This window comes from Colletotrichum godetiae, assembly GCF_030913485.1.
Source record: "Colletotrichum godetiae strain CBS 193.32 chromosome Unknown BDP55scaffold_38, whole genome shotgun sequence".
Lineage (NCBI taxonomy): Eukaryota > Fungi > Ascomycota > Sordariomycetes > Glomerellales > Glomerellaceae > Colletotrichum > Colletotrichum godetiae.
In genome coordinates, this window is record NW_026851286.1 from 192,893 (window position 1) to 205,996 (window position 13,104).

The following is a 13,104-nucleotide window of genomic DNA, read 5'->3' on the forward strand; positions in this document are numbered from 1 at the left end:
ATCGAAATCGTGGCCATTACGCAGGCTACCCTTTCCTGCCTCCCGGCCTGTGGGAGGGTATTCGAACCGCTTCTATTGTTCCATTACGACGATAACGCAACGGCGCTTACTCGGCTCCCGCCCACTCACACTGAACATCGGGACCGCCCCGAGCTGTCGGGCTTCGCCGCGGCGTTGATACTGAAACCCATCACACGAAATGCCTCTGGCACACAACACGCCGCGATTCTGGCGGATAGCGCATCTTTTCCCACATGCCGTTGTCCTCTCCACCGGGAGAATATTCTCATCATGTTTTTCCGTCGTTCAGCCGTCGAAGTCCGCGTTGTTCGCGCGGAAGAAGACCGAATTGTCCGGTAGGATCATGGCCATTTAGTCCTCAGCCGGCTTCACAGTTGGCTAGAGAGCACATCAAACAGCGGCTCGGGGAGCGCAAGTGCCTCAACCACGCGGGCCCGGAACGTTATGAGGCAGCGTTTCTTCCGTAAACAAACCGACCTGCTCACGATGAATCGTTTGCCTGACTAGTCTGTTCTGGCCATAACTAGTAAATGGGGTCACTCGGAGGATAGAAACCCGCACAGACAAGTTTGTCATAGCCAGCTCGTGGCTCTTTTGTTGTTTTAGACGACTTACATGGAGCAACACGGGGCTTGACCAATGGTCTCGCCGCTAGAATTTCCCAACGCGGCTTAGGAAGAGGCTCCCACAAGGTCGGTTTTCTGTCGTCTAATGCTCACAGCGGCTACGCCTAGCCAAGCTTCCCTAGGCAAGTCTCTCGAATATACGACTTTGGGAATGCTACACGGCTAATTAAGTTGGATAATATTGGATCACGCGAGCATGGCTATTGCACAGTTCTAGCATCAGGCTATTTGAGGTCCTTACTAGAGTTTGGGGCTATAGCTGACTGGCAGGTTCGGGCATGGACAGCTAGCCGCACCTTTTCCGATGTACGGACGAGTCATAGGTTGTATACCTACTTCTCGGCAGGCAGACACAGGTATTCTCGAATTTCCTCTGGATTGCCTTGACGAGGAGAGCACGGCTCGCCAGCCCTTCGATGACGGACACGTGCATGACCTAATCCACGCAGCGTGGCCCCGCGACCCGATTCGCATTCCCCGGATTCCCCTGTGGATAGTCGCAAGGGCGACCCATCGACGGATTCAAGCCGTTGGGCTTCGCGTCTCAACCTACCAATCACGCCACTGAATCTCATAGATCCGTGGGCCATCTTGCAGCAGAGCCTGATGTTCTGAACGGCCTTCCTTGCGGCGATCAACCAGCCCTTGAACTTTGAAACTTGGCTGTTGGAAGTTTAACCTCTAAACAAGGGGCTCGCAAGTAGATTTCTTCACCAGTCCATCCGCGGAAAGTCTATGCTCGTCCCAGACAGCTGGCATCGAACGAGGTTCACAATGAAGCGTGCCTCTGTTCGGGTGGCCATCCGCACCCATTACCAGCACACGCATGACCCCGGGTGCCCGTCGACGCCCAGTCCGTCTCTTTCTTCAGACTATCTCGACAAAGTCGTCTAGGGGCATCGCTGAAGAGATCAGACAGCAGTGGAAGGACCGGGATTGGGTTCGCATTCGTAGTATGTGTCCAATGCATCAGCGTTCGAAGGGCTATGTCAAGCACATACCGGTACATACGTAGGGGACCACCTATCAGTCATGGTCCATCCTGTCACCCTTCACTCCGGTCCTCTATGTCGGACTGTGAATATCTATTCCGCCCCCCCGCTGTCTTGAGAATCATCAAGAGGCACCTTCGACCTGAATGTAACCATCGGCAAAAATGGCGGACACAAAGGTCGCTCAAACGGCGAGCGTGACCATCATGCTGATGTCTTTTATCACGCTGACAGTCGTGATGAGGACCTTTGTACGGAGTTTCCTCCTCCGAAGCTTGGGCTGGGACGACAGTGAGTATCAGCGATCGATGAAGTATCACAATTATCTTGCTAACTATCTCTAGCACTTGTGCTCATCAGCTGGGTATGAAGCCACGATAACAGCTCGTCGAATGTTGCTAACCACGAATAGGTCCTCGCCATGGCACTATGCAGTGCAATTCTTGCCAGTAAGTTGCCATCCGCTCTGGAAGCTGAAGAGAATCTTCATACTGATCTCGAATAGTGACTAGCGTGGGCTTGGGCTCTCACTTTCAAGACGTTTCGAAGTCAGACTTTGCCGAATTTTTAAAGGTAGAGAACACCAAAAGAGACTTTCGTCGAACCGCACTGACAAACCATATGCAGTTCCAAGTCGTCACGCAGCTCACATACATCTGGGCATTCGTGACGGTAAAGATGTCTTTCGCGGTTCTTTACCTTCGGCTGCTCCCCGATCAGGTCTACCAGCGTATCAACAAGTTTCTCATCGTCCTGCTGCTAGCGGAGGGAATTGAAGAGACTGCCGTCGTCATCTTCAGATGCACTCCCATCGAAAGAGCTTGGACACCATCCGTACCTGGAACATGTCTAGATTTGACCATCTTCTATTACTCTGCTGTAAGTTTTTCCTTGGAAGAAAAGAAAATGAAGTGGTGCGTACTAGCCAGCTAATTCGACGTAGTTCGTCATCAAACTATTGACAGACTTGGTGTTGTTCATCCAGCCAATTCCGACTGTCTGGAAACTACAACTCCCGATGGCGAAGCGGATAGGAGTCATCGTTATGTTGTCCCTCGGTTTACTGTGAGTTTTTGGAAACAGTGTCTGCCTCTTAAGACAATTAGCTTACAGCCACAGGGTGTGCGTAATTTCCGTCATCAGAGTGAGCTACATCAATGCTTTCGACCGCGACGTTACTTGTAAGTTTTCAAGTTCCCCTCAATCGCCCACTAGCTAATTCTCGTAGTCTTGGTCGCCGACCCCTTGCTCTGGTCAGAAGTCGAAGTCTGCGCCTTGATCATTTGCTCCGGCGTTCCATCATTACGACCGTTGATATCTCGTTTCCCCGCTCTCAACAAGGCTCTCGGCCTATCGACAGGAAAATACTCCAAAGTATACTATCCCAATCAACGAACAACGATAGGCGGATCGAAGCCATACTTGGCCCAAAATGCGTATGCACGCGCAACGCAGGGGAAAGCTGGCGGAAAGCTATCCGTTAGCTCAAGTTCCTACGGGACCTCAACACGAGCAACCACCGAGAGCATGGAGAATATCCTGCCTCTGGACCTCGACAAGCCATCATTAGCACACAGCGTGGAGATGGGGATCATCAAGGTGAAGAACGACATCCCTCCTTCGCAGCTACAGATGACCCCGTCACAATACGTGATGGAAGATCCATACTTCCCCGCGGGACGGCCAATGGCCAGGCGGAAAAGTCGAGGGAATATCGGAAACATCCGCGACGGCACAGGTTGGATATCAGATGATTGATCGCACCTAATGGTGACGAGGTTTGAGCAGACCTCTTGACGGGTTTCCTTTACCAGTACATACGCACGCTGTCGGAAGAGCTTCTGCGGCTACATTAATGTATATAAACACAAGCATTTTGGCGTAGAGGCAGGCCAACTTTGGCTGCCTCCAGCCCCCCCTTTTTCTCGAGGTCGCTGCGCGATACACTGCCTACACTAGAATAGGCCAATTCACTTCTTGATGATTTCAAAAGGTTTCAATTCATGCTGTTTCTTGACCCGGTGAATTTTGCCTGTTTCTGGATCTTATTTCCGCTGCTTGGTGACCAGGAACCTGCACAGGGCACTCGCAGCAGATCCCAAACAGTTCGGATAATCAACGGGCTGTCAAGAGCTTGTAGTGAGCAGTTTGTCTCTTCTTGACACAGTCTATGCTTGAGAAGACCCGACTTTTCCAAGCGGGGGGTTTTGGTGGTTGGTGGTTGTCATCAGTAAGGCAGGGAGCACATAAAGGCCGGATATGCCGCGGGGCCCGGCGTGGGAAAATGCTCCGGCTATTGAACTATTACAAAGTAGATCCCGGACCCGATGGGCGTGTGTCGGCCTTTGAACTCGCGTCTTTGGGCGTTACAGATGAGATGGGGCCTTCCCTCGCCCTCTCAGTGTGGTGTCTCTTGTTGATAGGAATTCAATTGTGAGAAACTTGGCTACAGAAAGATAAACATGGGATGAAGAATTTCAAACCGATCGTAGAGTGCAATCTGCTGTCATGTTTGATCGTGCCTGACAGAAGTAAATGAGGGATCGGGGTGAGATGCCACTGCAAACCTTCCTATTCTTTTGGTGCTTTGACTACGAAGATAAGGTCGCAGGAACAGGGAGGCAATGGTATGCAGACGCAAAGTCAGGCGCCGATCGCCAAGGAACCCAAGGGTTGTGTCTCTTAACATTGTCCATATCGCATATGGGAGATTTTACGTACGAGAATCGAATTCTTGAGCTGGCCTGGAAACGTGAGAAGCTTCAGACTTGATTGGAGTCTAGAACACGGCGGGAAGTCGGGCAAGTTGTCTAGTCCGGTCCTCGAATGTATGCTTAACCTTTCTTTCAATCGATGGCTTTACTATGCATTTTGACTTCATGGCGTCTCCGTCTCGGCTGGAATCCTAGTCTGAAGCGCCCTCACCCGCGCGCATAAACTAGAAAGTCTGAGAGATCAGTAGAGATAGAAAGGCCTGGCCCGACGGCCTTTGACACCGGGTGATCTCTCCTCAAAAGTGGCCAAGTTGATTGCCAAATTGTTCGCAAATCATCATTTGTCGTTTACTCAGACTTCCCATGATGAAGCTACCCGCCTTCAGGAGGCCACCGTAGACACGAGGAAAATGATCTCAACATACGGGCGTCTCTGTCGAAGTAAGAAGGGTCCCTTGGAGTTGAACCGGGGGGATTGCGTGTCGACTTTCTGACGATACAAAAGCAAGCTCTTCAATGATGCGTTGACACTGCTAGCTTGCTTCAAATGCTAGACCGGCAGCTAGATCAGCTGTGGTCGTTGGTTCCAATGGCAGTCAACGATCTTGAGAGGGCTCCTTATCGCAAGTAAATTAGAGTTGGGAGGCAAACAAACTCCCAAAACAGCCCGGCATGAATCCTCCATCGTCGATTGCCGGCATGATATCTATTAACAGGCGATCAAAAGCACATCCCGAGAAAGGTCCCTTGAGCAAAAGTAGAGAACTTCGGTGAGATGCATCTCGGTCAGAGTTCTTCACCGAGAGACTCCCCACAAGAAGCAGTCACCAATCACGACCGCCCAATGAGAAAACTCCTGATTCTTGCAAACCTCAGGCCAAAAGCATGCCCTAGCCTGGACCGTGCACCTTTCCCAACTTTTGCCAGTGGGGTTAGCGAGCCCGCACAAACTCCAAATTTGCCAGGTGCTGTTTCTCGAATCTCCTCAACCTCCCGAAAAAAGTTCATTCCCGACAACCTCGACAGTCAACCACCCAACGCCGGCCAGCCACCAGTCGATTGCCTCCTGAGGAACCATCAGGTTAGTTACCGAAACGAAGAACAGCGAGAACTCAAGAAATCCACCCGCCTCGACGATATCCCACGATCTTCCAATATTCTTTTCGCTGGCTTGTCCAATCGGTCAGCGCAAGAAGAAAGGCATTTCGCGATATCTCCTTGGTGGGCATTGAAGAAATCCTTCGCACCCCCTCTCCCAATTCCACCCCCAGCACCAGTACCCCTATCCGGGATCATTCACGATTACGAAGTTTCCTTTTTGTCACTCTCCCACTACTGTACCAGAACCCATGGCTAACTTTTCTCCATGAACAGCATAAGCAATCATGGGTATCTCGAGAGATTCCCGCCACAAGCGCTCCGCTTCCGGTGCCAAGCGCGCCTACTACCGTGCGTAATACAATCGAAAGCCCGTATGCTCTAATCAAGCATGCGTTCTGACCTTTCTGCTCAACAGGGAAGAAGCGCGCTTTCGAGGCCGGTCGCCAGGGTGCCAACACCCGTATCGGCCCCAAGCGAGTCCACACCGTCCGCACCCGCGGCGGCAACCACAAGTACCGCGCCCTCCGCCTCGACTCCGGTAACTTTGCCTGGGCCTCCGAGGGCACCACCCGCAAGACCCGCGTCATCGGCGTCGCCTACCACCCCTCCAACAACGAACTTGTCCGCACAAACACCCTGACCAAGTCCGCCGTCGTCCAGATCGACGCCGCCCCCTTCCGTCAGTGGTACGAGGCCCACTACGGCCAGAACCTCGGCCGTCGCCGCCAGCAGAAGCAGCAGGCCGCCGCCGGCGTCAAGGAGGACGAGACCAAGAAGTCCAAGTCTGTCGAGAAGAAGCAGGCTGAGCGCTTCGCCGCCGAGGGCAAGGTCGAGAACGCTCTCGAGAAGCAGTTCGAGGCCGGTCGCCTGTACGCCGTCATCTCTTCCCGCCCCGGCCAGTCCGGTCGCTGCGACGGATACATCCTCGAGGGCGAGGAGCTCGCCTTCTACCAGCGCAAGCTCCACAAGTAAACGTATCGCCTTTCGCTTACAAAGGTTGCTGCGTGAAAAAGCCATGTCTTAACGATTACAGCGTCGCGTTGTGGGCGTATGGGATGTGGAATGAAGGGGAAAAACTAGATAACTGTGACCCTCTCTATCACGGAATCAACGTTTACGGGAATGAAAAAAAAAACATTTTATCGGGCTCTTAGGTTGTTCTTGGTGTTCAACAGGTTTTGCTTTTCGTCTGGCAAGCCATCATGGGGCGTGATCAGCTTACAACGAAATGTAGGCTCGGAAAAGCTACCGAGTCCACGGACGGATATGGGTTATTAGGGAGACTCAAAAAGACTATACCACCAAGTTTTTGCCTGCCGTAATCACTCCGTCTGTTGTCCACTCTCCCAATGTGTTGTGATGCTCTCTGTATTTTATATTGCAGCTGTCAAGTCTACTTGTGGAAGCTACAGTATGCGCCTTGAACCCCTCCCCATGCTCACCTGGCTGCTGGTCTACACTGCGAGTGTCGTAGTAACCCCGATGGCTGCTAGCCAGATCCTCATGGCCCGCCTAGGCCGACATGCTTCTGCTCACTCCTACCGCGTGTTGGTTTTCGGGATATCAGTGACCACCCTAAGGATCCATCTGATTCCTCGATGCCCGCACCCATCCAGCTGGCCGCCCAGATGTGCGTTGGGCCAGCAAACACACGCAAACCTCCATACTCAATGGGAAGCTATCATTACTTTGTACATTAAGATATTCAGAGAATTCTGCTTCTGGGTTACCAGGGTCGTATTCCTCACTCACTGCTTCAAGCAAACTGTCGCTTGAGGTCTGTCCACTTGCGGTTGAGTGTCTCGTGCTGAGAATTGATCTGTCATAGAGTCAGTCAGACGACACTTGGCGAATGGGGACGGCGCATCCTCTTACCTCAGCATACTGCATCTTCGTCTGCACAAGCTCCTCCTCCAGTTCCGCCATCTCCTTCTCCAACTTCTCATTCTCCTCGTGAACCTTGAGGTTACGCTTCATGAGATCCTCACGCTCAGCCTTCCATGCGTTCTCTAGCTCTTCCGGCTGCTTCTCAATGACGTTTCGCAGCTCACGGACCTGGCCCTTGAGACTCTCATTCTCATCCTTGAGCTCCTCGTTCTCGACCTTGGTGTGGACCAGCTCCGTGGCGAGAGCAGCCTGCTCACTATCGTACGCTTCGACACGCTCCTCGAGCTTACGGACCTTGACGGCAAAGTTAATGTTGGCAGTCCGGAGCCCTTCCAATTCGGCCTCACGATCCTTCTCTGCCTTGGTTTTCTCCTCCCATTCGGTCGTGTAGGTCTTGAGAATCTCAGGAGTGATGTCAAGATCGCAGGCATCTCTGACCAGTTGGTCGGCGCGGTAGACTTCCTTGTCCATGCTGGCGCTTGAGCTTCCAAAGAAGCCGTTTTCCAGAATGCTACCTGCACTTGGTGCGGTGTCGATGTAGGCGTCGAAAACCTTGTCTTTGAGGAAGACTGTGAGCTGTTGCATGTCCGAGATGGCAAGTAGATTGGCGGCGTTCTTCTGCATCAAGACAATACCAAATCGCAGAATAGCTGAGAGACCCTCAGACAGGATCAGATCATAAATGCGTAGTACCAATTGTAAAGGGAACCGATAGGCGAATAGTGTCAAAAACCACTGCGTGGCGTAGAGGTGGGGCGAGATGCTGCGGCGGCGAAGATGGCAGTACAGAGCTGGCTCGTAATCCTCAAGCAAGCGCTCAAAGATGTACAAGTTCTTATGTAGGCCGGGCATGTCTTGAATAAAAAGATCGCGCAGGTGGTAGTGGTTCATCAATCGAACCAGCAGGCAGAAGGCTTCTTCCTCTGTCATGTTGAACAAAAGAGGCATAATCAGGAAGTTCATGCCTTGAGCGTAGCCGACACCCTCGTCGAACAAAGCATATGCCTTGCACACGCCAAAAAGGCCCTCCTGAAGCCCGGCAGCGGCAGCGTACTTGGAGAAGCTGGTTCTCGCACCCATGTCTCGTCGAATCGTCTTCTCCAGCTTCTGGAGCATGGCAGTATCCTCCTTTTGCTTCTTTTGTCTTGCCACCGTAGCCGCCTGCTGCGCCTTTAGGACCGCTTCCGCGCTCTTCTCGTGAGGGGAAGGCATGCCATTGGCGGCCGAGTGTTCCGAGTGGACAGATGAGGAGGAGGAATTGACAATGTCGTTCTGGATGCTGAGAGTACCGTTGCTGCTCGAGCTGACAGTGCTATGACTATTCCTGTTGATCTCCTTGTCGGTTCCTCTTGCCACTAGCTCTCTGTACATGATTTCGAGCTCTTCGTTATTGCTCTGGGCCAATACTTGCCAGACCACTCCACGAATAGCGTTTGGAATACCACTGGCAATGGCTTTGTTCAGTTCCTCGGCGCTGGTACGCTGAACAACCGCCGGGCCCTCGTAGACGACGGACTGCCAGAGATCCCAATCTACCTGGGAGTCTGACATGTCGGAGGGTCCAGCCGATACACCAGACACTGTTCCTGGTGCCAGTGCCGGGTTCGGGGTCGTTGGAAGAGGTGACTTGGGAGCTTGATCGGCTCCAAGCTCCTTGTCGTTTCCATTGTAAGCGGGAGGTGTGATCAGACCCAATCCCTTGGGCGGCGGGACAGGTTTATCGTCGTCGGATGGCAACGTGACGCCGGCCTCTTCCCGTAGGCGCACCATTTTGAAGCGGTCCTTCAAGCTGTGTCGCGGGATGCCACCCTCTTTCTCTTCGTCTAACCTGCCCAGCGACATCTCCGGGTTACTCGTTAACGTGGCGATGGAGCTGGCTGTGTTTCGGCGAGGAGAAGCTTGTGGAGGCGGTGAAGTCTCCTTCTCCTTGCTTGTGCTGTTTCGGGACAGCCAGGAGAAGGGGCTTGTGAGCTTCCTGGTCGGGGGGCCAGGGGGTGGTGGCAGGGCGGCAGAGGAAGCGGCTTGCGGTGGGGGTGCGGCTGGGACTACGGGAGATTTGGCAGGCGATGGTTCGGCTGGCGGCGACCACGGCATGGATGGAAGGGCGCCGGTGATGCTGCTAATGGATATTTTCTTGGGCGGCAGTGGCTTCTCTTCGACGACCGGGCTAATGGCTTTCGTTTCTTGTATTTAAAATTAGCATTGTTGACAAACGTCAATCATTTCATGCGGCGAAACAACAAACCTGGTTCCTCATGTGGGGCAGGGTGGTCGTCGTCGAGCTTGACATCGTCCAGATTTGAGGTATTGGAAAGTCGATGAGATACGGGAGAAGCTTTGCGCTTGATATCCACGTCCTCGTGGTCGCTCACAAAGTCCTCGTCAACAAAGTGATCGTCTGGCGTTGGTGATGGCGGAGCTGGTGCTTCCACCCTGTCCTCTTCTGTGTGCTCCTCCTTTTTCGGGGATTCAGGGTCCGTTTCCTCGGCGGGTGGTGGTTTGGAGACCGAGGGCGTTCTCTGAGTAAGAGAACGCACCTCAGCTACCTCGGCGACATCGACGACGGCATCTTCGAAGGCATCCTGCTGCTTGTTCGGTCATGTCAGCGACTTGTTCTTTTCCTGTGTGCAGAAGCGCCTTGTTGTCGAGCTTGGAAGGCCAAAGTAGGCATGTGCATCAAGGGAGGAAAGATGAGGGGAGCGTTACATTCTCCTTATCAGAGTCGGAATCGGAGTCAGTCGAGAGTCTCTTCTCCTTGGTCTCCGTGGTCTCCTTGATGTCCTTGGTGACTTCAGGCGAAACGGTCGCGACAGGCTCGTCTGGTTGGGACATTGCGAAATGAAGGATCGTAGGTCAACTTGCGCTGACCTATGTGGGTGTGTGGTATGGTGGGATAGCTCTCGTCCAGGTCGAGGTCGGACTGTATAAAGGAACCTAGTTGGTGTCCATGGAGATGGGGGGACTCCAGCACTGGGCAATTCTGTAGACCGTGTCGTCTGTGCTGCTGAAGAATACTTTGTGATACGAGTGCTGCAGTCACTCTCTCGTAAGGTAGGATGCAGGGTTGGTTGCTTGGAACTGCTTTTGTCGTTGTGTGTATTTTGTTGTTCGTTGCTAAGCTTGTTAGGACGGACGACGGGGAATCGAGAAGGCGAGTACGGAGTAAGGTAGGTCAGGGTCGAGGGTCGAGGGTTGTTGACTGACAGTCGAGGATCGGTTGTGGCGCGCAAGTTGTGCCTCCCTCTCCCTTTTTTTTCTTTCCTATTACCTGGCTGGGGGGGCGGGCATGGGGGATGGGATGGGGAATTGAATTGAATGAATGAAGCTGCCCCGAGCCTCACCGCAGATGGGGGGGAGAAGACCCCTTTCAGATGTATCTTTTCTCTTATTCAACGTGATACAGTACCTAAGCCCATGGAATCCACCTACCTGAATGGGGGACCTGGAAGCAGACCCCCGAACGGTGGCTGCGAATACTCGAGTCCCGTCCGTATTCGCACAAATGCAATCGACCCTCAGCACTATCCGTACTTGAGGTCCACCACCACAGATGAACGTTCGATTCAACCACTTGAGTTTTGGGGGCCAGGGGGAGGCAAAAGGTGAGGGACCGGGCCAACCACTGATAGCTTAGCGCGCCGCTGCGGAACGGGATCGCTCTCTGTTTCGGGGGGAGCACGAGGGGGGGGGGGTCTCGTAAGTCACTTTCTTTCTTGCAAGCTTGCAAGTCTGGATGCCGTGAGTTCCTGAGTTCCTGAGTTCCTCGCCAGAGCGCCAGACTTGCCAGCCCCAAAATGCCATGAATGACAGGGGGCGCTCCTTTGAAATGCCAACCAGCCTGGAAGGGCCAGCCAAAAGGAAATTGCTGGGATCGACGCGGCAGGGAAGCTGATGTTTCTTAATAATTGCCCACCACCTCCCACACCTTTTCCAGCCTCCGAGAAGCCTTTTGCTGCCTCTGTTGCTCTCGCTAAAGTCACTTTTGTCAGGTGCGTGTCCAGAAAGACATATCAATATTCCGTACAATATCAGATACGATGGCCCCATTCCGAAGCTTCTGCCTTTGGACGAGTCCACGCTGGGTCTCCAATAGTTAACATCACTCTGTATCCGTATTGGGAGCCTCAATCTTGTCAGAATGAAAGCTTGCTTTGCCCTTTCTGAGTAACCCCAATCCTCGTCCGATCTTTGGGCCAGCCTTTACCGCACCATCTCGCGTGAGCAGTAAAAAGCCAACGATAATACGAATGACCAACAATTGTCCAGCTCTATATGTAGTACGGAGTAATGTTTGTTTATCTGCTTTCTTGGCTTCTGAACGTGTGTGCGCGTCTTCCGAGACGACCTTGTCTTTAAAGAGTTTCGTTCAATCCAACAGCCGCTGCCCCTGCCGCACAAGTTTCTTGGATGGCTTGACTGGCTTGATGGTTGGCCATCCGAGGCAAAGCATTTGTGCGAGGTGGCTACTTGTTCAGTACTTACTCTTTGTCACTATCCGGGACAGCAGTCTGAGTACTCCCTAGGTAGCGCCAGCCTCTCCCCGTAGGAACGTTATGATCTGCGCATCTCTCGCACCGTTGCAATCGGGGGGGGGGGGGTAGATCTTTTTTCGACCCCCTTGTGCCATTCCCCCTTTTTCCTAACTATAAGAAACGGCCGGCCGGCCGGCCGCAGACCCGGCGTTACGCCGTCTGTAGGTTTGTTGGTTTGGTTACACCCGGGCTTCGGGGGACGACGGCACCGAGGCCGGTTTCTTCACTCATCGCCGGGGCTCGGCAGTCACTATGCTTCTGCCCTTATGTTCGAACAGTTTTGCTCTCAGATGTTGTCTTTGCTTTCCATTCGAAGTCTTCTCGGGTCCCAAGGTGCCTGTTTGGCATGCCTGGCACGCTTGGGTCCTATTTTTACCAGCCTCGAACCAGCACTAGTTGGTGTCTTGGTACGGATGGACTGGAATGCAACCCAGGCCTTTTATATCGGCTGCCCCAGTGCTTCCTGTGCGTGCTCTGAGCCACGAGCAGAAATGTCACAGCTCGCTACACTTATCACGGCGAGAGCAGATGAGAAAGATTCAGCACATTTATCACTCGATATTTGACATTTGTGCAGTATTTTCCTTTCGATGTCAACTCGAAATTTGAAAGCCTGAGTGATCACCTCCAACGGGGAAAGTGCGTTGGACTGTCCGTACATCCTTCGCTTACTTACAAACAACACTGCCTAGCGTCATTCCTGTATCCCGTGCTCCGTGCCTGAGATGGGGAGGTTGTTGTACTCAGAGGGTTGATTCCGAAGAGCCATATATGCGAATACCTCTGTCGCATTTTCAAGCCCTCTGTTGAGAAATACGAGATTCAAGTCCCAGCGCAAACCAACGCCTGGTCAGTCGAGGCTTTAAAGCCCCAATACCACACGTCGACACGTGCATTCTCGGCACACCAGCCATGTGGAGAAGTGACAGCCCTCGATAATTTGGCGTGCCATGCGTTGGCAGTGAATGAGTTGTTTGACATGAGCTAGAAATGGCTCCTAGGCATCACATCTCTGTTATGAGAGGACAGCATTTCAGGAAATTCCTTCGACGGAAACCTGTCGAGTAAGTCACTTCTTCCCAAGTAGCTTGAGAGACAATTTCTCTGACATATCGTGGGCCAAACTCTTTGGACTTTTGCGCTTTCATCAGCTCTGTGACTGCACACTTTTATCGACTACACGTAGTGAGGTGGAGACCATGGTCTACGTAGTAGTCAGAGTCCAGAGGCC

The 13,104-nt window shown here is 52.8% G+C and overlaps 5 protein-coding genes across 5 annotated transcripts; 3 read left to right on the forward strand and 2 right to left on the reverse strand.

The window, feature by feature from the left end:
• Positions 1-34: 34 nt before the first annotated feature.
• On the reverse strand, positions 35-1,137 carry BDP55DRAFT_673108 (uncharacterized protein). Its single transcript, XM_060575574.1, has one exon. It carries the CDS (start codon positions 1,119-1,121, stop codon positions 888-890), a length of 234 nt encoding a protein of 77 aa, XP_060426436.1. The 5' UTR covers positions 1,122-1,137; the 3' UTR covers positions 35-887.
• Positions 1,138-1,803: 666 nt separating this feature from the next.
• Positions 1,804-3,397, forward strand: BDP55DRAFT_558486 (uncharacterized protein; the record flags this gene model as incomplete). Its single annotated transcript, XM_060569807.1, has 8 exons — positions 1,804-1,930; positions 1,984-2,003; positions 2,052-2,088; positions 2,145-2,212; positions 2,267-2,518; positions 2,583-2,704; positions 2,759-2,820; positions 2,868-3,397. 8 exons carry the CDS (start codon positions 1,804-1,806, stop codon positions 3,395-3,397), a joined length of 1,218 nt encoding a protein of 405 aa, XP_060426437.1.
• A 1,900-nt stretch (positions 3,398-5,297) lies between these two features.
• BDP55DRAFT_673113 (ribosomal protein S8e/ribosomal biogenesis NSA2) lies at positions 5,298-6,789 on the forward strand. Its single transcript, XM_060575575.1, has 3 exons — positions 5,298-5,434; positions 5,728-5,802; positions 5,870-6,789. The coding sequence occupies exons 2-3, from the start codon at positions 5,739-5,741 to the stop codon at positions 6,424-6,426; spliced, it is 621 nt and encodes a 206-aa protein (XP_060426438.1). The 5' UTR covers positions 5,298-5,434; positions 5,728-5,738; the 3' UTR covers positions 6,427-6,789.
• On the reverse strand, positions 6,784-10,389 carry BDP55DRAFT_250412 (TBC domain-containing protein). Its single transcript, XM_060566272.1, has 4 exons — positions 10,048-10,389; positions 9,587-9,926; positions 7,330-9,524; positions 6,784-7,273 (listed from the first exon to the last, which is right to left on the reverse strand). The coding sequence occupies exons 1-4, from the start codon at positions 10,171-10,173 to the stop codon at positions 7,211-7,213; spliced, it is 2,724 nt and encodes a 907-aa protein (XP_060426439.1). The 5' UTR covers positions 10,174-10,389; the 3' UTR covers positions 6,784-7,210.
• BDP55DRAFT_673116 (uncharacterized protein) lies at positions 6,790-7,352 on the forward strand. The gene has a single exon (XM_060575576.1). The coding sequence runs from the start codon at positions 6,814-6,816 to the stop codon at positions 7,228-7,230; it is 417 nt and encodes a 138-aa protein (XP_060426440.1). The 5' UTR covers positions 6,790-6,813; the 3' UTR covers positions 7,231-7,352.
• Positions 10,390-13,104: the final 2,715 nt, after the last annotated feature.